Source organism: Hyperolius riggenbachi, chromosome 1 (assembly GCF_040937935.1).
Source record: "Hyperolius riggenbachi isolate aHypRig1 chromosome 1, aHypRig1.pri, whole genome shotgun sequence".
NCBI classification, from domain to species: domain Eukaryota; kingdom Metazoa; phylum Chordata; class Amphibia; order Anura; family Hyperoliidae; genus Hyperolius; species Hyperolius riggenbachi.
The window spans coordinates 256,736,102-256,759,397 of NC_090646.1; the positions used below are offsets into that span (position 1 = coordinate 256,736,102).

General features: G+C 45.4%; 1 protein-coding gene across 4 annotated transcripts in view; it reads left to right on the forward strand.

Moving 5' to 3' along the window:
* The first annotated feature begins 2,082 nt into the window (after positions 1-2,082).
* The window catches only part of HERC6 (HECT and RLD domain containing E3 ubiquitin protein ligase family member 6), a 93,763-nt gene continuing 72,549 nt past the window's right edge, over positions 2,083-23,296 (forward strand). For all 4 annotated transcript variants that reach the window (XM_068233167.1, XM_068233175.1, XM_068233182.1 and 1 more), the window contains exons 1-3: positions 2,083-2,413; positions 13,942-14,101; positions 14,821-14,897. In XM_068233167.1, coding sequence (XP_068089268.1) covers positions 2,194-2,413; positions 13,942-14,101; positions 14,821-14,897 — 457 coding nt within the window. In that variant the 5' untranslated portion in view covers positions 2,083-2,193. The remainder of the gene's footprint in view (positions 2,414-13,941; positions 14,102-14,820; positions 14,898-23,296) is intronic.

A 23,296-nucleotide genomic window follows, 5' to 3' on the forward strand; every position in this document is an offset into this window, starting at 1 on the left:
AGTAGAGCTGGAAGTGTACAGCTCTTGTAAAAAAAAATGCTTGGAAAATTGCTCTTTGTAGCGCTTTTTACAGCGATTTTCCATTTTCCTATACTTAACATTGAGGCTGAATCGCCTCAGAAATGCTGAAGGACCCGTCTTTGCGTTTGGGAAAAAAAATCACATCGCTCTGGTGTGATCCATCCCATTGAAATACATTATCCAAGCACTGTTCAAAGTGCTAGCATTTTTAAAAGGTGTGCACAGCCCATAGACTTACAATTGCAGTTCGATTCTGTGAGTTAAAATGCCTCCATTACATTACATTGCATTGCAACACCCCACTGTGAACATGAAGACTATTCAGAAGTTTACTTGAGATTTACCTCAGGTCAGTGGTGGCGCCAGGGGGGTGCTTGGGGGTGCTCAAGCACCCCCTAAATTTGTCCAAGCACGCCAAAAGCACCCCCTGGCGTGAACTGACTTCAGGCGTCTAAGAGACGCCGAGTCAGTTCACAGCAGCAGCCCGGAGCAGCAGGCAGGGCTACGGTAAGATGGCCGCCCAAAGCCCTGCTCTGCAGACTTGGAGCCGCCCGAAGCCCTGCTCTGCAGACTTGGAGTCTGCAGTGGCAGGGCTTCGGGCGGCCATTTTCCCGTAGCCCTGCTCGCCGGATGCAGGTTGCTCCAGGAAGGAAGAGGATCGTGGGAGCTGCGCGCCACAAGGAGGTCGGAAGAGGAGGAGGCCGGAACAGGAGGTCTTCTGACTAGGTGAGTAAATGGGTTTTTCTTTTCTTTTTTAGGTGGTGCTGCTGATTGGGGTCAGATCTGATAAGGATTGTGCATATTGGGGTCAGATCTGATAAGGATTGTGCATATTGGGGTCAGATCTGATAAGGATTGTGCATATTGGGGTCAGATCTGATAAGGATTGTACATATTGGGGTCAGATCTGATAAGGATTGTGCATATTGGGGTCAGATCTGATAAGGATTGTGCATATTGGGGTCAGATCTGATAAGGATTGTGCATATTGGGGTCAGATCTGATAAGGATTGTACATATTGGGGTCAGATCTGATAACGGTTGTGCATATTGGGGTCATATCTGATAACGGTTGTGCATATTTGGGTCATATCTGATAACGATTGTGCATATTGGGGTCATATCTGATAACGATTGTGCATATTGGGGTCATATCTGATAACGATTGTGCATATATTGGGGTCATATCTGATAACGATTGTGCATATATTGGGGTCATTGAACGTGTTTTTTGTTCAAATCTGCTCACATTACATGTATTTTCTTGAGAAAACCTGCACAATTATGTGAATTTTCTGGGGAAAGGGTCACCAAAACTTGGGCCCTTTGTCTCTGCGTTGCACTTTTAAAGGGAACCCGAGGTGAGAATAATATTGAGGCTGCCATATTTATCTCCTTTTAAGTAATACCAGCTGCCTGGCTGCCGTGTTGGTCCTCTGCCTCTAATTCTTTCAACCATAGACCCTGAACAAGCATGCAGCAGGTCAGGGGTTTCTGACAATATTGTCAGAACTAAGAAGATTAGCTGCATGCTTGTTGCTGGTGTAATTCAGTTCACTACTGCAGCCAATAGATCAGCAGGGCTACCAGGCAACTAAAATTGTTTAAAAGGAAATAAATATGGCAGCCACCATATCACTCTCACCCTGGGTTCACTTTAAATTACAGTTAGCCCCGCCCTCATCCGGTCATGACCACGCCCATTTTTTTTGCTTTGCACGCCGCAGGTTGTAGCCACACCCATTTTTTGCCGCGACGCGCTTTGCGCACCGCAGGTCGTCAGCTCCCCCGGGAATTGGTCCAGCACCTGCATAGCACCCCCCAAAAAAAATCCTGGAGCCGCCACTGCCTCAGGTGCTTTTACCATTTTCTGCTACTCCAAATACATTTCATTTTATGTTTCTTCCTACTTGGTTCACTGGCTCATTCCTCTCCTCAACTATTTCTTTAGTAACAAAGAAATGTGAAGAGTCCTAGTCAGAGCAGTTTTACTTTCAATTTCCCCACCCCTCCAGCACCACAGACAGAACAGATATCAATGATGTTCCATGCAAGAAAGGTGGAGTCAGAAGCTCGGTGAGCTGTTGATGGTAGAGGCAAATATCTCAGTGTACTTACGACTTCACTCACTCCTTCCTTGTTCTGCTAGATATCCAGCTACAGGCAGTACTCATGTATTGCTGGGGAAATAACAGATTTAACCAGCTGGGTCTTGCTGATCAACATAGTGAAAGCATTACGTTTGTGGAAAATGCTAACTTTGATGGAGGTGTACTGAAAGTGGCATGCGGTGGCAGGCACACGCTGTTTCTCCTGGAAGACGGCACAGTTTTGTCCTGTGGTCAGAACCCTTGTGGGCAGCTGGGAAGAAAGTCTGCCAGCACCAGTCTGGGTAAGAAGTGACGGTAGAAGAGTTTTATTAAAGATGTTATGCATGCTCAGTAACACAGTTCTCCAGTAATAAAAGTATTGTTATATTGATGTATTTATTGGAGCTGAATATAGTGTGTTCTTAGACGTAGTTGTCCTGAGGGGTGGTATTCTAATGACTTAGCTGTTATGTAATAAGATGTTATTCACTTCCAAATGTCATTTATTTGACTATTGCATGTTTAAATTGCAAAATTTCCAATAAAAATTATTGTGATTGGAAGTGCTATCGAGTATTGAGATTCAGAATTGCGCACAGGGAGGCTGCAATGTAAGTTTCGTTTTAGTGGGTAGTTTCATTTCTCCTGAAGCAGCTGGCTGTAGAAGGGAGTAGCATGATCTGCTCAGCTATCATAAAGAATGTTTTCACAGTCCCTGTACACACCCAAACCTTTGTTCTAGGCTAGTTGTTATTTTGTTACATATGGCATGTTCTAATTATGATTCGGAACTCTGCACAAGTTTGTGTATTTTCTGCCGATAGAGGGTAATGCAGACAGTCATGTACTGAAACTACCAGCATGTGCTGACTTTCTGTGCAATCTTTCACAAGCACTGTATGTAAAGTAACTAGCAGCAGCTACATATGATTATTTTAGTTCCATGTTACATACATTTAAAGGAAACCAGAGACATAACACAAAAAAAGTTTTATACATACCTGGGGCTTCCTTCAGCTTCATGCCGCGGATTATTATTATTACTATTGATTTATAAAGCGCCAACATATTCCGTGGCGCTGTACAAAGTAAGATTGCTCCTACGCCGCCGTCCTCACTTTTCTCCAGCTCTGGTACCGGGTCCCGTAAGTTCTGTCAGTCACGGCCAGTCTGTGCAAGAAAAGTGCATCCTCTATGTATCACGGACCTGGTACCGGAGCTGGAAAAGAGTGAGGACGGCGGTGTGGGAGCGATTTGCGGGCATGGGGCTGGAGGAAGCCCCAGGTATGTATAAAACTTTTTTTTGTATTACGTCTCTGGTACACTTTAAGCAAAATCAGCATCAACTTGAAATAATTATCATTACTTTGACCATACCTAATAAACGAGTATGAGTGAAATCGCCGCTGGGAGACTTGAGCACGGGATACAGCCGATATACGGCTTACCCTGCTCCTGCACAAGTCCTGGAGGCGTTAATTACTATTTCCCCTCCCGGTCCACATGGATGGTAGGGAATTATGTAATTCGGCTGCCAGCTATTGCTGGCGGCCGAATTACAGTGCTTTAAAAGTAAGTTCAGCTCCGTCTTCTGATGGCACCTGAAGTAACTCGCTGTGCGCTGCTATAGCCGTAACTCCTATTACGGTCTATGGTGGTCCCAGCTGCGTCCAAATCTCCTGCGCTGGATACAACATGTTAGCTAATAGCAGTGTTTGGGAACTATAATGTAGTGCTGCCTGGTCACATGGATGAATTGGGTCAGGTCAGGTGATCTGCTTTAGGTGGGGAAGGAACCCTCCACTTTTGTAGCGTTAAGAAAATATAGGAGTTAGCCACAATGTATTTCAAATCCTTGCAAAATGAACAGAAATACAAATAAAAAAACCTTATACAATACCCTTATGTGCAAAGTTGATCCCCCCCACCCGCCCATTAACCCCTTTCCAGTAGTCTAACTTCCTCTCCTTCTTCGTCAGCCTGTTTCATGTCTAACTCCCCTCAATGTTAACCCCCTATTACATCATACCCTAACTTCCCAATGTTTACTTCTTCTGATGCCACACCCTAACATCCCCCAAACATGAACTCCTTTCTGATGCATGATCTGTTTCAGTTTATGGTGCTTTCCACATGTGTTGGGTGATCCTAGATGGCAGCAGGTGTACATAGTGCATTTTGCTCACATCCTGTCCCCCTGACAAAGCACCACATAAGCTAGCTAGAAGGCTTCATATACCTACCACCATCTTGCATCACTCAGAAACACAGTTGCTATGTACTCAAGCACAACTTTACATAACTGAAATGTTGAGATAATCTTACTGTCTTTGCCCCAGATGACCTCTGTATGATCTGATTATGCCAGTTGTCTGCATACATATCTGATCAGATGTAGGAATTGCTGTATATACCCATATATATATAGCCAATGCTAATGGGAATAGGCTGCTTCAGACAGTTATTGTTCACTATGGGGCAGTCTCCCACACTGGCTGAGTAAACCCCTGTGAGAATACTCTATGCTGCATATAAACCAGCATCACTAATGATCTACATCCTTATTGACTGTCAGGGGCATTGCTAGAGTCCTAAGAGATTCAGGGCACTTTTGGGCACTCCAGCCAAAAAATGGGTGTGGCCATGCACAGAATGTGGGTGTGGTCATGGGTGGAGCCAACTTTACATGAACTTAAAGAAAACCTGAACTGAAAATTAAAAGTCAAAATAAGCATACACAAGTCATACTTACCTTCCATGTAGTCTACTCCTCAGTGTCTTTCTCCTGTCCCGCGTCCTGTTTGTTCACTGTGATCAAAGGAATTTTCCGTCCTCCATTTTGAAAATGGCCATTACCCCATAACAGCTTTCTGGTCAGCACACAGTTAAACTGTAACATCGTCCACTTGAGCCATAGGGAATCATGGACATTACTGGTACATCAGTTGTCCTCTCAGCTATAACTTGACAGCAACTGATATTTTACTGACAGCAACTGATATATTTCAGATCTGACAAAATATTGTCAGAACTGGAAGGGATTATTATCAGAAGAAAATGGTTAGCTTCTGAAAGGAACTGATGGCAAGGTAACTATGTAATGTTCGTTTGAAGTTACCTCATGTGTTTATTTTAAATATTTTTACTCAGTACAGGTTCTTTTTAACCTTCCTGGCGGTAACCCCGAACGTAGTTCGGGTTAAGCCGCGCAGGAGGTTATCTCCGGCCCTGCTCGGCCGATTTTCCTAATTTTTTTTTTTGCTGGACGCAGCTAGCACTTTGCTAGCTGCGCCAGCACACCGATCGACGCCGCCCCGCGCCCGATCGCCGCTATCCGTTGCGGCGCGTGGCCCCCCCCCCAGACCCCGTGCGCTGCCTGGCCAATCAGTGCCAGGCAGCACCGAGGGGTGGATCGGGACTCCCAATGACGTCACGACGTCGCTGACGTCGGTGACGTCATCCCGCCCCGCCGCCATGGCGACGGGGAAAGCCCTCCAGGAAATCCCGTTCTTTGAACGGGATTTCCTGATCGGAGATCACCGAAGGCGATCGAAGCGGGCTCGCTACATGATTTAAAAAAAAAAACAAAACAAAAAACTGCCGCGCTGCCTCCTGGCGGAATTTTTCATACCGCCAGGAGGGTTAACAGCGGTCTAAAGAGGCCTGCCCAGCAAAATGTTGGATGAAGCTCCCATCTTCATTAGGGATGATCAATGAGATGAATTTTTCCGGGTTGATGCAATTTTTTTATGCAAATGTATGCAGTTTGAAAAGGAACCAAAAAGTTTAAACCCAGGTTTAAATTGATTGGTCCATTTTGAAGCTGCATATATGTGCATACAAATTTGCATTAAGTATTTGCACCTCTTTGCTAATCCTTACTCTCCAGTAATACAAAGAAAACAAAAGACAAAAATGCAGGATATCACATAAATAGGCAGTGTCACTCTGGGTAGGAACACACTAGGCAGAATTGCATATGCAGTTTCCATAACACATAGTGGAAAACGCATATGCAATTCTGCCTAGTGTGTTCCTACTCTTCAAGAGAACCCGAGGCGGGGTTCTAACAACGAAATCCCCATAAAGAGGCTGGGTCTGCCTATAGAGCCCAGCCTCTGTTGCTAGTCAGATTCCCCCTAAGGCCCCTCTGCGCTCAGCGAGACCCCATTAATCACAGCCACGCTGTGCGGGCTATGTTTACCTCTCTAATGTCAGTCTCCGCTCTCCCCCGCCGCCTGCATCGCTCCGATCCCTGCCCGCGTCCCTTCCCTCCAATCAGCGGCGAGGGAAGGGACGTGGGCGGGGACCGGAGCGATGCAGGAGGCGGGGGAGCGGCGAGACTGGCATTAGAGAGATAAACACAGCCCGCTGTGACACGCTGCGTGTCGACAGCGCGGCTGTGATTAATGGGGTCTCGCAGAGCGCAGGGGGGGCTTAGGGGGAATCTGACTAGCAACCGAGGCTAGGCTCTATAGGCAGACCCAGTCTCTGTATGGGGATTACGTTCTCAGAACCCCACCTCAGGTTCTCTTTAAACATAACTAGGCAGTTACCTGTCTTCTGTGCTGGCTTGTCTTGTTTTCATTTGGGTGGGCTGGCCTACTGCCAGGTTGTCTGACAGTCCCCCCATAGCATTCCCTGACCTTTTACTGGACCGCCTCCCATGCTCCCATGGGCCTCCCATTGAGGCATCACAGCTCCCTGCATGCGCCCATAGAGGCACCACAGCACCCAGCATACCCCCCATTGTGGTGTCTCTATGGGGCACCCTGGGTGCTGTAATGCCATGCTTGGTGCTGTGGTGCCATGCTTGGTGCTGTGGTGCCATGCTGGATGCTGTGGTGCCATGCTGGGAGTTGGGGTGAGGCATTTGGGCATTTTGGGTACTGTGGTGCCATGCTGGTTGCTGTGGTGCCTCTACTCCTTGGGAACATCCGGGGCAGCCCAGAATAGATCTGGGGGATAGCAATTCCCCTGTTGACTGTCTTTGCTGCCTGCCAGAGGCCTGCACTAGGAAGATAGCTAAGGGATCTATGGAACACAGTCCACTCAGGAGAGAGCTGGAGCCTCCATAATATTTAAACAGGTGGGATGACCATGGTGGGGGGTTGCATATGTTGGCCTTCTAATTTAGCATACACACTAAAAGAAAGAACCCTTATTTATGGCAGTATTTGGTCTGTATGATAAAAGGTAACCTTTAAAGGGAACCTGAGGCGAGAGGGAAATGGAGGCTGCCATATTTTTTTCCTTTTAGACAATACTTGTTGCCTGGCAGTCCTCCTGATCCTGGTAGTCATAGATCCTGAGCAAGCATGCAGCAGATCAGGTACTCGACTCAGTTGACTCAGATTTTACAGGATTAGCCATATGCATGTTCTATGGTTTTGACTCAGACACTGCTTATGCCAGAAGATCAACAGGACTGCCAGGCAACTGGCATTGTTTACAAGGAAATAAATATGGCAGCTTCCATATCCCTTTCACCTCAGGTTCCCTTTAATAATAAGTTTGTTAAAAAATAGGACATTTATAAATAAAAATCTAGACTGACATAGACATCGTAACTGGTGTGCATTAACTTACTACGAAAAAATTAACATCAACTCCCAGTGAGTATAACTTATGAAACAACATATCATATGTTCTTAATGTCCATTTATCAAATGTATATGATATATAAATGTGAAAAATTTATATATTTCTAAGTAATCCACTTAGACATGCAAATATAATTCCTGTTTGTAACAATAGCAATTGATCATATCTTGTCTGCTTCTACCATCCTACCTAGATACTATTCTTATAACGCTGTCTTTCCATTCACAATGAGCTTATTTATCTCCAGCTCAGCTTACCCCTGTAGGAGGGCAGACTAACCTATACTCTTTTTGTTCTGGTTAAAAACTGGTCTGCAGACATTAGGACAAAAGTAGCCAGGGTGCATACATATAGGCGTGTACACACTCCGTACTGTAGCTAACGACGGGTCCGTCCAATGGGCGGGCGTTCTGCTGACAGTAGGACGTGTGTACACATAGCTAACGATGGGTCCGTTCTGACGACAGTAGGACGTGTGTACACGCTGTCGGCAGACGCTCAGCTGATCTGTCAGAAACAGTCTTATCAGTCTGCCGACAGTGTGTGCACACGTCCTACTGTTGGCAGAACGCCCGCCTAGCTACAGCATGGTGTGTGTACGCGCCTTATGTAGCAAGTAGAGGCCGGCACCATCCATGAAGTATTATTGCTCTTTAATGATAAACAGACACAATAGACATCATGCAACGTTTCAGAGGAAGCTCCTCCTTTGTCAAGCTTAAGTCAGTGTCTTAAGCTTAAAGGGGAACTGAAGTAAGAGGTATACGGAGGCTGCCATATTTATTTCCTTTTAATCAATACCAGTTGCCTGGCTGCCCTGCTGGTCTATTTCTCTGCAGTAGTATCTGAATAACACCAGAAACAAGCATGCAGCTAGTCTTGTCAGATCTGACTTTAAAGTTTGAAACACCTGATCTGCTGCATGCTTGTTCAGGGGCTATGGCTAATAGTATTAGAGGCAGAGGATCAGCAGGGCTGCCAGGCAACTGGTATTGATTAAAAGGAAATAAATATGGCAGCCTCCGTATACCTCTTACTTCAGTTCCCCTTTAAGCTCCTTTGTCAAGCTTAAAGGAGTCATCAGGGCAAAAATAGTAAAATGAGTGGTAATTACCGGGGGCTTCCTCCAACCCCAAGCTCCCAGGACGTCCCCCGCCGCAGCTCTCCCCGCAGCCGTTCGCCAGAGCTCTACTACAGCGCCTGCGCAGTCCGCTTCGGCCCACGTGGTGGTGATTGACAGCGCCGATGGCGCAGTACAGTACGTCATCGCCAGGGACCGGGTCGGAGCTCCGGCGAACGGCTGCGGGCAGAACTGCGGCGAGGGAGGTCCTGGGAGCTTGGGGCTGGAGGAAGCCCCCGGTAAGTACCACTCATTTTACTATATTTGCCCTGATGACTCCTTTAAGTCTTAAGCGACACTGACTTATGATTGACAAAGGAGTAGCTTCCTCCGAAACGTTGCATGATGTCTATAGTGTCTTTTTTATCATTAAAGAGGAACTGTCGCGATAATCATAAAATTTAAAACACATACAAATAAGAAGTACATTTCTTCCAGAGTAAAATGAGCCATACATTACTTTTCTCCTACGTTGCTGTCACTTATAGTAGGTAGTAGAAATCTGACATTACCGACAGGTTTTGATTAGTCCATCTCTTCATGGAGGATTCTCAGCATGGCCTTTTATTGTTTATAAAGACATTCGCTGAAACAGATTTATACAGAGATGCTGGCCAGCCTTCCTGCTTGCTGAACACTTTTTTGGCAGCTGGACAGAGCAAACTGCCACTCACTAAGTGCTTTTAAAAATAAAGAAAGCCCGGAGAACTCCCTATGGGAAGATGAGCTAGTCCAAAATCTGTCAGGTCCACGTGGATAGTGGGAAATTATGTAATTTGGCTTCCAGCTATTGCTGGAAGCCGAATTGCAGTGTTTTAAAAGTAACTTCAGCTCCGTCTTCTGACAGCGCAGAAGTTACTCACTGTGCGCCGCTATAGCAGTAATTCCTATTACTGTCTATGGTAGCGCTGGCTGCGCCCAAATCTCCTGCGCTGTTATTACAGAGCTCGGCCAGGGTTTACTACAATTGTGCTCTTTCTAAACCCGGGGTAAGGAAAGGGAAACCCTCGAGAGGCATCAGTGGCAACAATCCCTCCAACCACCTGTACCTCAAATTTATTTTGTCCTATTTTCAATTGTATGGTATACCCACTCAGAGGTATCCGAAAGGCAACATTCTTTTCTAGGGAGCAAGGGGGTAGCTGGCAGGTCTTGCTCTGCTTGAGTCTTTTCTTTTTTTCATACATCTTTTTTTTTTTTTTTTTGATAATGAGGGCCAAATGTATTAGTTGACTAAGTGCTATTGCTTGATGGTATTGCTTAACCTCCCTGGCGTTTTCTGTGGGTGGTTTTTTCACCTAATTTTTTTTTATTATCATGTAGCTCGTCTAGCGCTAGCTACATGATTCCCCCCTCCCACCCTTCCGATCGCCGCCGGCGATCAAACCCATCAGAAAATCCCGTTCTGAACGGGATTTCCTGTAGGGCTTCCCCCGTCGCCATGGAGAGGAACGAAATGACGTCATCGATGTCGTGACGTCAGGGGGAGTCCCAAGCCACCCCATAGCGCCTGGCGGTGATTGGGCAGGCTGCGCAAGGGGTCTGCGGGGGGGGGCCTCTCTCGCGGCGGGTAGCGGCGGATCGGCGGCAAGCGGCAGCGAGCGGGTAAGACACGCAGCTAGCAAAGTGCTAGCTGCGTGTTTAAAAAAAAATTATGCAAATCGGCCCACCAGGGCCTGAGCAATGCAACGCGGCATTACTGGACGAGCTGAGCTTGTCCGTAATGCCCAGGAGGTTAAGAAGAACATGGAGAAGAACATGGAGTCTGCCATATTTAGTTCCTTTTAAATAATACCAGTTGCCTGGCAGCCCTGCTGATCTATTTGGCCGCAGCAGTGTGTGAATCACACCTTGAACAAGCATGTGGCTAATCTTGTTAGATCTGACAAGAATGTCAGAAACATCTGATCTGCTGCATGCTTGTTCAGGTCTATGGCTAAAAGTATTAGAGGCAGAGGACCAGCAGGATATCCAGGCAACTGGTATTGTTTAAAAGCAAATAAATATGGCAGCCTCCACATACCTCTTGCTACAGTTGCCCTTTAATATTCAATAAGCCTAGCTTACCTCTATCTTTAGGACTGATTAAAATACTATATGTCAGGTGCAGGTCCCCCTGTCCATACATGTGTGGGAAAAGGGGCTTAAAGCTGTTAAAGAAAATTCCACCTAATTTCACATAAGGAAAAGGGTCAAATATTACTTTCATGTATAGTTATCCACCCTAGCTATTGGAAGTAGGCCCCTGTCCAACTTACATAAAGGTGGCCATACACTCGTTAGATTAGCAGCAGATAGATCATCAGATAGATTTCTGATCTATCTGATGTGTTTAGGAACATTTTTTTACTAGGAATAGATTTCAGTATAAAATCTATTGAAAATCGATCTGATGGCATTTTTTTTGCCATCAGATTTCCATTAGGTCCAATGCAAAATGATAAGCAATCTCAACAGATCAACCTAGATTTTCCAGCATGTCAGATCGATTGAAATCAGCCTTTAATCGATCGGCTGGTCAATCGATTTGCGATCGATCGATCGATTGAGGTGGCCATACACTTATAGAGTTGCAGCAGATTCGACCATCAGATAGATTTCTGTCAGATGCCTGTCAAGTCGAATCTGACAGGAATCTATCTGATGTGTGCCACACACTAGGAACATATTTCCAATAGATTTCAGAATGAAATCTATTGGAAATCTGACTAAATGCATTATTGGACCATTAGATCCAATGCAACTCTATGGGCCACGGATCTGCTACTAGCAGCAGATCGACCTAGATTTTCCATCCTGTCAGATAGATCAAATCCATCGAAATCGATCGAAATCAGCTGCACATTGATCAATAGATTTGATAGAATCGATCGATGGCTGAAATCAACCAGTGTATGGGCCCCTTTAGTCATTTAAGATTAGTTGCTTATCATGAGAAGGTGTTTAACTTGGTGAAATTAGAGAGTTATATTAACTATTTAAAGTGGACCTAAACTCATAACTCCTCTCTGTTCTAAAAGATACACAGCAGCATAATAACCTTTAAACAAAAAACATTTCTTTGTTACAGCTCATACAAATCCTAAAATACATTTGCACAGTTTCTCCTTCCGGATTCATGGAAGCAGACATACAGTGTTGGTTACAGCCTGTGCTTCCTAATGGGCTCATCTGCTTATCTGCCATAGGCAGTCAAGTGACACAGGGGAGGGTCAAATTACAGCTTGTGATTAGACTTAATGGGGGGGGGGGGGAATTAAACAGGCTAAACTCTTTAAATACATTCAGGGTGCATTTCTCTATGTTTTCCTTCTGTCCTGTGCAAGAGTTAAGAGATCCACTTTAAAGGATACCACAACTGACATGTGGCATAATGAGATAGACATGGGTATGTACAGTGCCTAGCACACAAATAACTATGCTGTGTTCCTTTTTTTCTTCCTCTGCATGAAAGAGGTAAATATCAGGTATGTAAGTGGCTGACTCAGTCCTGACTCAGACAGGAAGTGACTACAGTGTGACCTTCACTGATAAGAAATTCCAACTATAAAACACTTTCCTAGAAGAAAATGGCTTCTGAGAGCAAGAAAGAGATAAAAAAGGGGGAAATTCTTATCAGTGAGGGTCACACTGTAGTCACTTCCTGTCTGAGTCAGGACTGAGTCAGCCACTTACATACCTGATATTTACCTCTTTCAGGCAGAGAAAGAAAAAAAGGAATGCAGCATAGTAATTTGTGTGCTAGGCACTGTACATACCCATGTCTATCTCATTATGCCACATGTCAGTTGTGGTATCCTTTAACCCCCTTGGCGGTATGAAAAATACCGCCAGGGGGCAGCGCAGCAGTTTTTTTTTTAATTATTTTTTTTTTAAATCATGTAGCGAGCCGAGGGCTCGCTACATGATAGCCGCTGCTCAGCGGCATCCCCCCAGCCCCGCCGATCGCCTCCGGCGATAGGCGATCAGGAAATCCCGTTCAAAGAACGGGACGTCATTGGGAGACCCAATCCACCCCTCGGCGCTGCCTGGCACTGATTGGCCAGGCAGCGCTCGGGGTCTGGGGGGGGGGGGGGGCGCGCGCCGCACCGGATAGCGGCGATCGGGCGCGCGGCGGCGGCGATCGGGGTGCTGGCGCAGCTAGCAAAGTGCTAGCTGCGTCCAGCAAAAAAAAAATTAAGTAAATCGGCCCAGCAGGGCCTGAGCGGCACCCTCCGGCGGCTTACCCCGTGTCACACACGGGGTTACCGCTAAGGAGGTTAAGGACCTTGATAATTGAAATCTACGCCCTGTTTTGATGGCTATCTGGCTGCCAGGGCGTAGATTTCAATACACCGACGCTGCACGTTCTTGTCGCTTTCGTCGCTCTCGACGATCTCGCCGCAGTCTCCCGCCGCAGCTCACTCGCTCTGCCGTCTCTATAACGGCAGAGCCCTGTGAGCGGGTCAGGAGCCGATTTAACAGCTCCCATTGGCTTACATTGATAGGCATAGTCAGGAGCCAATGAAAGTGGTTCCTAACCAGCTCACAGGAACTCTGCCGTCATAGAGACAACAGAGTGGGTGGCCCAAGTTCCCGATGTGCGGCGGTGATGGTGATTGCGGCAAGGTATGTGCGGCAATTCGTCGGTATTCGTTTGAATAACTTGTCTGAAGGTGGCCATACACTTATAAGTTTCCACCTGATGCTGCAAAATGATTGATTCCTCTCTGAAAGGGATCAATTACTATCACCCCCAGTACATCGATTTTTAATCCTTTCCAGCAGGGAATCTATTGAAAGTTGATCAAACTGCAGTATTGCATTGTTTGATGCAGTCCAACGCCATGGGCCATCAATCTACTGCTGCTCCTGCCCTGTCCTGCCCCCCCCCCCCCCCCCCAATCGACCAATATCTTTCATCCAGTCTGATTGATATGTTCAATCGATTTTTGGTCAATGACTGGACATTTTAGGGGCAGTTAATTCCCAGCAAATCTGCCAGGAATCAAACATGAAAATCGATAAATGTATTGGCACCTTAATAAAAATCATCATGCATAGGAAGCAACTCTGCCTCATGCAATTTGACATAGATTCTTTAAATGCATTTTGCTGTATCTACAGATCCAATCCATGCGCTGGAAGCCCAGACCATTGTCGACCTGAGTAGTGGGTTAAATCACTCTGTTGCTATTTGTAGTGAAGGCAATATATTTACGTGGGGAGAAGGATTACATGGACAACTTGGATCAGGGAAGTTACCCCATCAAAGTCCTGTTCCAAGGCAAGTTTTTTTTTTTCTTCATCAGACTTAAAGAGACACTGAAGCGAAAAAAAAAATATGATATAGTGAATTGGTGTACTATGAATAATTACTAGAAGATTAGCAGCAAAGAAAATATTCTCATACTTTTATTTTCAGGTATATAGTGTTTTTTCTAACATTGCATCATTCTATAATATGTGCAGATTACACAACACTCAGCATTCAAAATGAGTCTTTCAGAGCAGTCTGTGAAGTAATGACCTCTCCTCTAGCAGAGAAAAAGTAAACAGTTCACTTACAGTTGAGATAATAAAAGTCAGATAACAGCCCTCTCCAGGACTAACTTAGTCGGAGAGCTTAATGGCTTGTTTGCATAGAGATAACAACTGGAGTTTCTCAATTCTTCCTGTACTGGAAACAATTAGACTGCTGTATCTAATCCTAATGTTTTATTTCTTAGCTGTACTACACATACAAATCATAATATCATATTTTTTTTTCGCTTCAGTGTCTCTTTAAGAGCTGTGGCCTTGTTGCTATCTTAATTTACAAATTGTGTGGAATATAATACATCCTTATTGTGTATCAGGTTATTAATGTACATGCTGCAGATGCTCACCATGGTAACACTCTAGCATACAGAGTACAGTAAATGTTGGCATGGAAATATGGCAAGCCAAGAAAATAAATGTTTAAAAGTTCTGATGAATAACTTTATTTTGTATCTTTTCTTACAGAAGGATAACTGGATTTTCTGACATAAAAGTGATACAAGTGGCTTGTGGACATTACCATACACTTGCTCTTTCAGAAGGTAAATAGTACATGAAAGTAATTTTCCAAAATATACCTTACAATCTACTGCACAGAGGTTAACAGAGGTTCTCTAAAACACAAGCTGTGAATAACCGCAAAAGTCTACACAAATCCATTTTTTTAACGTGTATTCATTAAAATAATCCATTTCATGATGATGGCCTATTAAAGAGTACCTACATTATACATTTTAGTTTGCTTTAAACCTAACAAGTTGACAAGATATATAAAATCACATCCCTCCCCCAGTTTGAAATCCCCGCCCTCAGTGTGAAATTGGGTCTGGGTGATTTTTTTCTTTCCAAACCACAGGTGCCAAGGATGCTGGGGGATTGATGGCATAACTCCATCCCCCATGTCCACGTGATATAATCCAGGGAGGCAGACATACATGTGAAATTAGAATTATAGCAAGCAGACATGAAAAGACAGGCTGCAGATGTTCTGCTGTCTCTCCTCTCTCCTACGCACTGTGAGAAGGGGAAGTAATGTGATCCACGCAGGTAGAGAGCAGGGCAGGGAGGGGCAGAGGAGGAAACCAGGCTGGAAGGAAGGACACCATGCTTAGGGTGTATTTTAGAAATAAGGAAGTGCTACTACAGATATACTGTAGATGTGAATCGGTTCTATCCAATATGATGTACCACAAGGGTCTAGTCCTAAGAAAAGAAGTGAGTGGACTCACTCGGAGAATTCCTGCGCCGCGCGTAAATGGGCATGGCCAAGCACACCGTGGGCGTGGTCATGGGTGGGGCCAAATATACATGACCTTAGCAGTGATGTAAAAGGTCTGCCGAGGAAGTTTGAGCTCTGCCGTAGTGTATCCCCCAAAAATAGATGTAATCTGACAGCATTTCACCAAAAAAAACACATAATCTGGTAGAAGTTCCTCCAAAATACAGATAATATGGAAGTGGTTCCCCCAAAATAGACAATGTGGCAGCAGCAGTTCCACCAACATACACATAATTTGGAAGCAGTTCCCCAAAATATGCAAAACCTGGCAGCGGATCACCCAAAATACACGTAACACCCAAAGGACATATAATCTGGCAGTAGTGGTCCCCCAAACATACACAATCTGGCAGCAGTTCCCCAAAATACGCGTAATCTGGCAGCAGCCGTTCCCCTAACATACACATAATTTGGCAGCTGTTCCCCAAAATACATAACAGCGGTTCCACAAAAATGCAGATAATCTGACAGCAGTTCCCCCAAAATAGGTACCCCCAGGTAGCCAGGTCTATAGGTGTCCCCAGTATAAGTAGCCATGAGTATAGTAGTCCCCAGTATATGTAGCCAGAGGTATAGTTGCCTAGTATATGTAGCCAGGGGTATATGTGCCCAGTATATGTAGCCAGTGGGATATGTCCCCAGTATATGTAGCCAGGGGTATATATGCCCAGTATATGTAGGCAGGGGTATATGTGCCCAGTATATGTCGCCAGGGGTATATATGCCCAGTACATGTAGCCAGGGGTATATATGCCCAGTATATGTTGCCAGGGGTATATATGCCCAGTATATGTAGCCAGGGGTATATATGCCCAGTATATGTAGGCAGGGGTATATGTCCCCAGTATATGTAGGCAGGTGTATATGTCCCCAGTATATGTCGCCAGGGGTATATATGCCCAGTACATGTAGCCAGGGGTATATATGCCCAGTATATGTTGCCAGGGGTATATATGCCCAGTATATGTAGCCAGGGGTATATATGCCCAGTATATGTAGGCAGGGGTATATGTCCCCAGTAGGGTTGCCGCGATTTACCGGTATTACGGTATATCACGGTTTTACAATGCACGGTAATCACGGTAAGCACTTTTATGAAATACCGGTTTTTGCTGTATTTCCGCATCCCCGCCACTGCTCCGGCATTGCCCTGCTCTGTGTCTCCCTTCCTAACAAAGACAAGCTCCCAAAGCTTGTTCTTGATTGCGGGAGGCTTGCCGATATGAGTGCAGGAGCTGGGCGGTGATGCGCGTCCTGTAATGACGCGGCCACGGCTGGAGCGCACACGGCGAATGATTTTCCCCGGCAATGTATCTGCTTGTGTTTTTTTTTTGTATTGTGGACTGTACCACAAAGGCAGAGGGGGAGTCACCAGGTCATTCCTGCAAAATAAATAGGCAAATGAGAAAAGGCTACAGCCCGTTCTCCCTTCTGCTAGATGCATGCAGCCCCCTGCCTCCCCCGACTGCAGAGCTGACATAAACACTGATACAGATCAGTGTTCAAAGGAATGTCCAGCGCTCCTCCCCCATGAAAATGATGAGTATGCCGCCCGCCTGGGAGAAGGAGCGAGAGACACACTGCACGTGGGGAGCTGGAGCTTGCGACACCAGATAAGCAGTGCTACTGTGTGAGAGGTGCTGTGTTTGTATGAATGCAGCCAGTGTGTATACGTACTATGGCATGTGGGTGTGAAGTGTCTGCCTGATGTATGTGTGTGTGATGTCTGCTGTGTGTGTGTGTGTGTGTATGTGTATGTGTATGTGATGTCTGAGCTATGTCTGGTGTGTGTGTGTGTGTGTGTGTGTGTGTGTGTGTGTGTGTGTGTGTGTGTGTGTGTGTGTGTGTGTGTGTGTGTGTGTGTGTGTGTGTGTGTGTGTGTGTGTGTGTGTGTGTGTGTGTGCGTGCTCATGCCCAACGCTCCCCCCTGTTCTACTCTGTCCCCCTACTTTTTAATGAAATCGCCCGCAGTGGCTTAGCACAGGACTTCACCTAATTCATGTCCGCTCCACCCATTTGCATTTTATTTTTCAGCTCTGGTATCCTTTAAAGGAAACCAGAGATGCAGCATAGTGAAAGTTTTATACATAACTGCGGCTTCCTCCAACCCATTATGCGCACAGATCCCTCCCTCGCTGCCATCCTCAGCCTCTTCTATCGCTGTTACTGAGTCCCGTAACTTTGGCCAGTTGCGGCCAGTTTTACGCATGCGCAGTGCACTCCCTCCATCTCTGGCAGAAAATAGTACTACGCCTGCGTAGTATTATTCTCCGCTGAAGAGAACGCACTGCGCATGCTCAGACTGGCCGCGACTGGCTCAAGTTACCGGACTCAATACCAGCGATAGAAAAGGCTGAGGATGGCAGCGTGGGAAGGATCCATGTGCATAATGGGTTGGAGGAAGCCGCAGTTATGTATAAAACTTTCACTATGCTTCACCAACATTTTTGAAGTGGACCTGAATTCAAAACGTCCTCTCTGCTCAAAAGATATGCAACAGCAATTTCTTTCTTTGTTACAGCTGATACAAATCCTAAAATAAATCTGCACAGTTTCTACTTCCTGGTTTATGGAAGCCGACATATTAACCTACTGTGCTTTCAAATGGCCTTATTATCTGCCCTGTCTGCCATAGGCAGTCATGTGACACGAGAGATTGAGATTTACTTTTGGTATTGTTTTTTTGACATGTAGAAGAGTAAATATTTCAAGCATGACAGGAGGACCCTAACCATTAAGAGTTTAATAAAGAAGAGTTTGTTCAACTTTGACATTTTCTCATTTTTATAAGGGTAATTGTAATGAGAATAATTGAGTAATACCGTATACCGTAATACCGTCATACCGTGGTATTTTTTTTGACGGTTATCATACCGTGAATTTTCATACCGTTGCAACCCTAGTCCCCAGTATATGTAGGCAGGTGTATATGTCCCCAGTATATGTAGGCAGGGGTATATGTGCCCAGTATATGTAGGCAGGTGTATGTGTCCCCAGTATATGTAGGCAGGGGTATATGTGCCCAGGTAGCCAGGGGTATATGTCCCCAGTATTTGTAGGCAGGTGTATATGTCCCCAGTATATGTAGGCAGGGGTATATGTGCCCAGTATATGTAGGCAGGGGTATATGTGCCCAGGTAGCCAGGGGTATATGTCCCCAGTATATGTAGGCAGGGGTATATGTCCCCAGTATATGTAGGCAGGGGTATATGTCCCCAGTATATGTAGGCAGGGGTATATGTCCCCAGTATATGTAGGCAGGGGTATATGTCCCCAGTATATGTAGGCAGGGGTATATGTCCCCAGTATATGTAGGCAGGGGTATATGTCCCCAGTATATGTAGGCAGGGGTATATGTCCCCAGTATATGTAGGCAGGGGTATATGTCCCCAGTATATGTAGGCAGGGGTATATGTCCCCAGTATATGTAGGCAGGTGCATATGTCCCCAGTATATGTAGGCAGGGGTATAACTTCCCAGTATATGTAGGCAGGGGTATATGTCCCCAGTATATGTAGGCAGGGGTATATGTCCCCAGTATATGTAGGCAGGGATATATGTCCCCAGTATATGTAGGCATGGGTACATGTCCCCAGTATATGTTGCCAGGGGTATATATCCCAGTATATGTAGCCAGGGGTATATATGCCCAGTATATGTAGGCAGGTGTATATGTCCCCAGTATATGTAGGCAGGTGTATATGTCCCCAGTATATGTAGGCAGGGGTATATGTGCCCAGTATATGTAGGCAGGTGTATGTGTCCCCAGTATATGTAGGCAGGGGTATATGTGCCCAGGTAGCCAGGGGTATATGTCCCCAGTATATGTAGGCAGGTGTATATGTCCCCAGTATATGTAGGCAGGGGTATATGTGCCCAGTATATGTAGGCAGGGGTATATGTGCCCAGGTAGCCAGGGGTATATGTCCCCAGTATATGTAGGCAGGGGTATATGTCCCCAGTATATGTAGGCAGGGGTATATGTCCCCAGTATATGTAGGCAGGGGTATATGTCCCCAGTATATGTAGGCAGGGGTATATGTCCCCAGTATATGTAGGCAGGGGTATATGTCCCCAGTATATGTAGGCAGGGGTATATGTCCCCAGTATATGTAGGCAGGGGTATATGTGCCCAGGTAGCCAGGGGTATATGTCCCCAGTATATGTAGGCAGGGGTATATGTCCCCAGTATATGTAGGCAGGGGTATATGTCCCCAGTATATGTAGGCAGGGGTATATGTCCCCAGTATATGTAGGCAGGGGTATATGTCCCCAGTATATGTAGGCAGGGGTATATGTCCCCAGTATATGTAGGCAGGGGTATATGTCCCCAGTATATGTAGGCAGGGGTATATGTCCCCAGTATATGTAGGCAGGGGTATAACTCCCCAGTATATGTAGGCAGGGGTATATGTCCCCAGTATATGTAGGCAGGGGTATATGTCCCCAGTATATGTAGGCAGGGGTATAACTCCCCAGTATATGTAGGCAGGGGTATATGTCCCCAGTATATGTAGGCAGGGGTATATGTCCCCAGTATATGTAGGCAGGGGTATATGTCCCCAGTATATGTAGGCAGGGGTATATGTGCCCAGGTTACCCAGGTGTGCCCCCACCCGGAGGGAGCAGAGCAGAGAAGGCGAGCTATGGGGACAGTGGGGATGGGCGGACATCTCCCCCCCCCCCCCCCCCATCCCTCACCTTTGTGCTCCCCTTCCTGCCTCTCCCCTCCAGCGTTGTTAAGTGTCGGGCCCGGCGGCGAAAGTGGGCGGAGACTTACCTCGTTCCAGCCGCAAGGGACGCTCCGCTCTGTGTGCGGCTAGTCTGGTCTTCTAGCCGCACACAGAGCGGAGCGTCCCTTGCGGCTGGAAGAAGGTGGAAAGTCTCCGCCCACTTTCGCCGCCGGGCCTGACACTTAACAACGCTGGAGGGGAGAGGCAGGAAGGGGAGCACAAAGGTGAGGGATGGGGGGGGGGGGGAGGAGATGTCCGCCCATCCCCACTATCCCCATAGCTCGCCTTCTCCGCGCTGCTCCCCTCCACACAAGCCAGGGTGAACGGCGTTCACTCTGAAGAAAAAGTGGGTGAACGCCGTTCACCCGTGTCCACGCAGGACTCGACCCCTGATGTACCATATGTAAACTTTATATGTTCATCTAACTGTACACAGTGCATAGACTACATTTATGTATTGCCATTCAAACCTTTTTTGGGCTGGAGGTGTTCTTTTAGCCCTAATAGGCACTCCAAGCTGTTTTTTGCAGACATACAGACACTATTGGCCTGAGGAAGCGGGGTACAAGCTAGAACACATCATCCTTTTAGTGTACAATACATTTTATTGTGTGTGTGTATATAGATTTATACAGGATCTTCTAAAAAAAATTAGCATATTGTGATAAAGTTCATTATTTTCTGTAATGTACTGATAAACATTAGACTTTCATATATTTTAGATTCAAAAACACACAACTGAAGTAGTTCAAGCCTTTTAATTGTTTTAATGTTGATGATTTTGGCATACAGCTCATGAAAACCCAAATTTCCTATCTCAAAAAATTAGCATATTTCATCCGACCAATAAAAGAAAAGTGTTTTTAAAACAAAAAAAGTCAACCTTCAAATAATTATGTTCAGTTATGCACTCAATACTTGGTCGGGAATCCTTTTGCAGAAATGACTGCTTCAGTGTGGCGTGGCATGGAGGCAATCAGCCTGTGGCACTGCTCAGGTGTTATGGAGGCCCAGGATGCTTCGATAGCGGCCTTAAGCTCATCCAGAGTGTTGGGTCTTGCGTCTCTCAACTTTCTCTTCACAATATCCCTCAGATTCTCTATGGGGTTCAGGTCAGGAGAGTTGGCAGGCCAATTGAGCACAGTAATACCATGGTCAGTAAACCATTTACCAATGGTTTTGGCACTGTGAGCAGGTGCCAGGTCGTGCTGAAAAATGAAATCTTCATCTCCATAAAACGTGACGCACTCCATCAGGGCTGTGGAGTCAGAGTCGAGGAGTCGGAGCAATTTTGGATACCTGGAGTCAGTGATTTCAATAAAGTGAGGAGTCGGATGATTTTTGAACCAAATCCATAGCTTTTGTAAAAATTAGACTAAGGAGTCGTAGTCGAGGAGTCAGAGTCGGAGCAATTTTGGGTACCTGGAGTCGGAGTCAGTGGTTTCACAAACTTCGGAGACTTAGGAAAATTTTTGTACCGACTCAACAGCCCTGGTTAACACATGTTACCATGCAATGCTAACGTCACACTTTGAACGTTGCATAGACTTTTTATTGCAGTGCGGTAAGCTACATTATAAAATTTTATAACGCAGCTCCGAACGTCCCACTGTGAATCTAGCCTTAGCCTACTCTCAAATGACAATTCACCTTCACCCTGACCTATTCTTAACATTCACCCTCTACTATGTCTAACACAGATGTTATCCCATTCCCAACCTCGGTGCCCATCAAGTGTGAAGATGCAGTCTTTGAAAACCTACTGTATCTTCTTCAATGCTTTTTTCTTTACTATGAATGGATGGACAGAAAGCTCTCATGTCCAGATGCAGTCTGTAGATTTTGGTGCAAAGAGTACAAACACATTTGTCACTGTAGCCATACCCTTTTCTGCTAAACTAACTATATCTCATCCTCTACATTGGAACATATGGCCATGTCCAGTGAAGCTACTTCCCTGCCCAATTAAGACAAGTGTATGATCAGGTGAATAGGGCATAGCAATGCCTCCTTCTATCCACTTGACTAGAGAATAGTAAAGGGCATGAGGGTTGTTGCTGCCTGTACTTGTATACCACCATTGTGGAAAGGAAGGAAAGACTCCAAAGCCTTACCCCTGTTGTATACTGTGTCAGCTTTAACAAAGGTTTGTCTTAAATTCCTTGTCCTGATAATGTACTATCCTAACCCTGACAATTCACCTTAGCCTACCACTAACCAACTATCCAAAACAAACCTGTGCCTGGATCTATTACTAACACTGACTTTGTCCAATACTTTTACTTAACCTCAAAAAGATACTTCTTCCTTAAAGAGACACTGAAGCGAAAAAAAAATTATGATATTATGATTTGTATGTGTAGTACAGCTAAGAAATAAAACATTAAGATCAGATACATCAGTGTAATTGTTTCCAGTACAGGAAGAGTTGAGAAACTCCAGTTGTTATCTCTATGCAAACAAGCCATTAAGCTCTCCGACTAAGTTAGTCCTGGAGAGGGCTGTTATCTGACTTTGATTATCTCAACTGTAAGATAACTGTTTACTTTTCCTCTGCTAGAGGAGAGGTCATTACTTCACAGACTGCTCTGAAAGACTCATTTTGAATGCTGAGTGTTGTGTAATCTGCACATATTATAGAATGATGCAATGTTAAAAAAACCACTATATACCTGAAAATAAAAGTATGAGAATATTTTCTTTGCTGCTAATCTTCTAGTAATTATTCATAGTACACAACCAATTCACTATATCATATTTTTTTTTTCGCTTCAGTGTCTCTTTAAGTGTAAACTACTTTTAATAACTGAAACCCTCCCACTAATCTCCTGTAGGCCTTATGTGCCTGACCTTCCTAAAAGTGGTACTTACATGTGCCATGAGGACTGCTTCATCCTAAGAAATATCAGACTTGGACATCTGTAGTGTA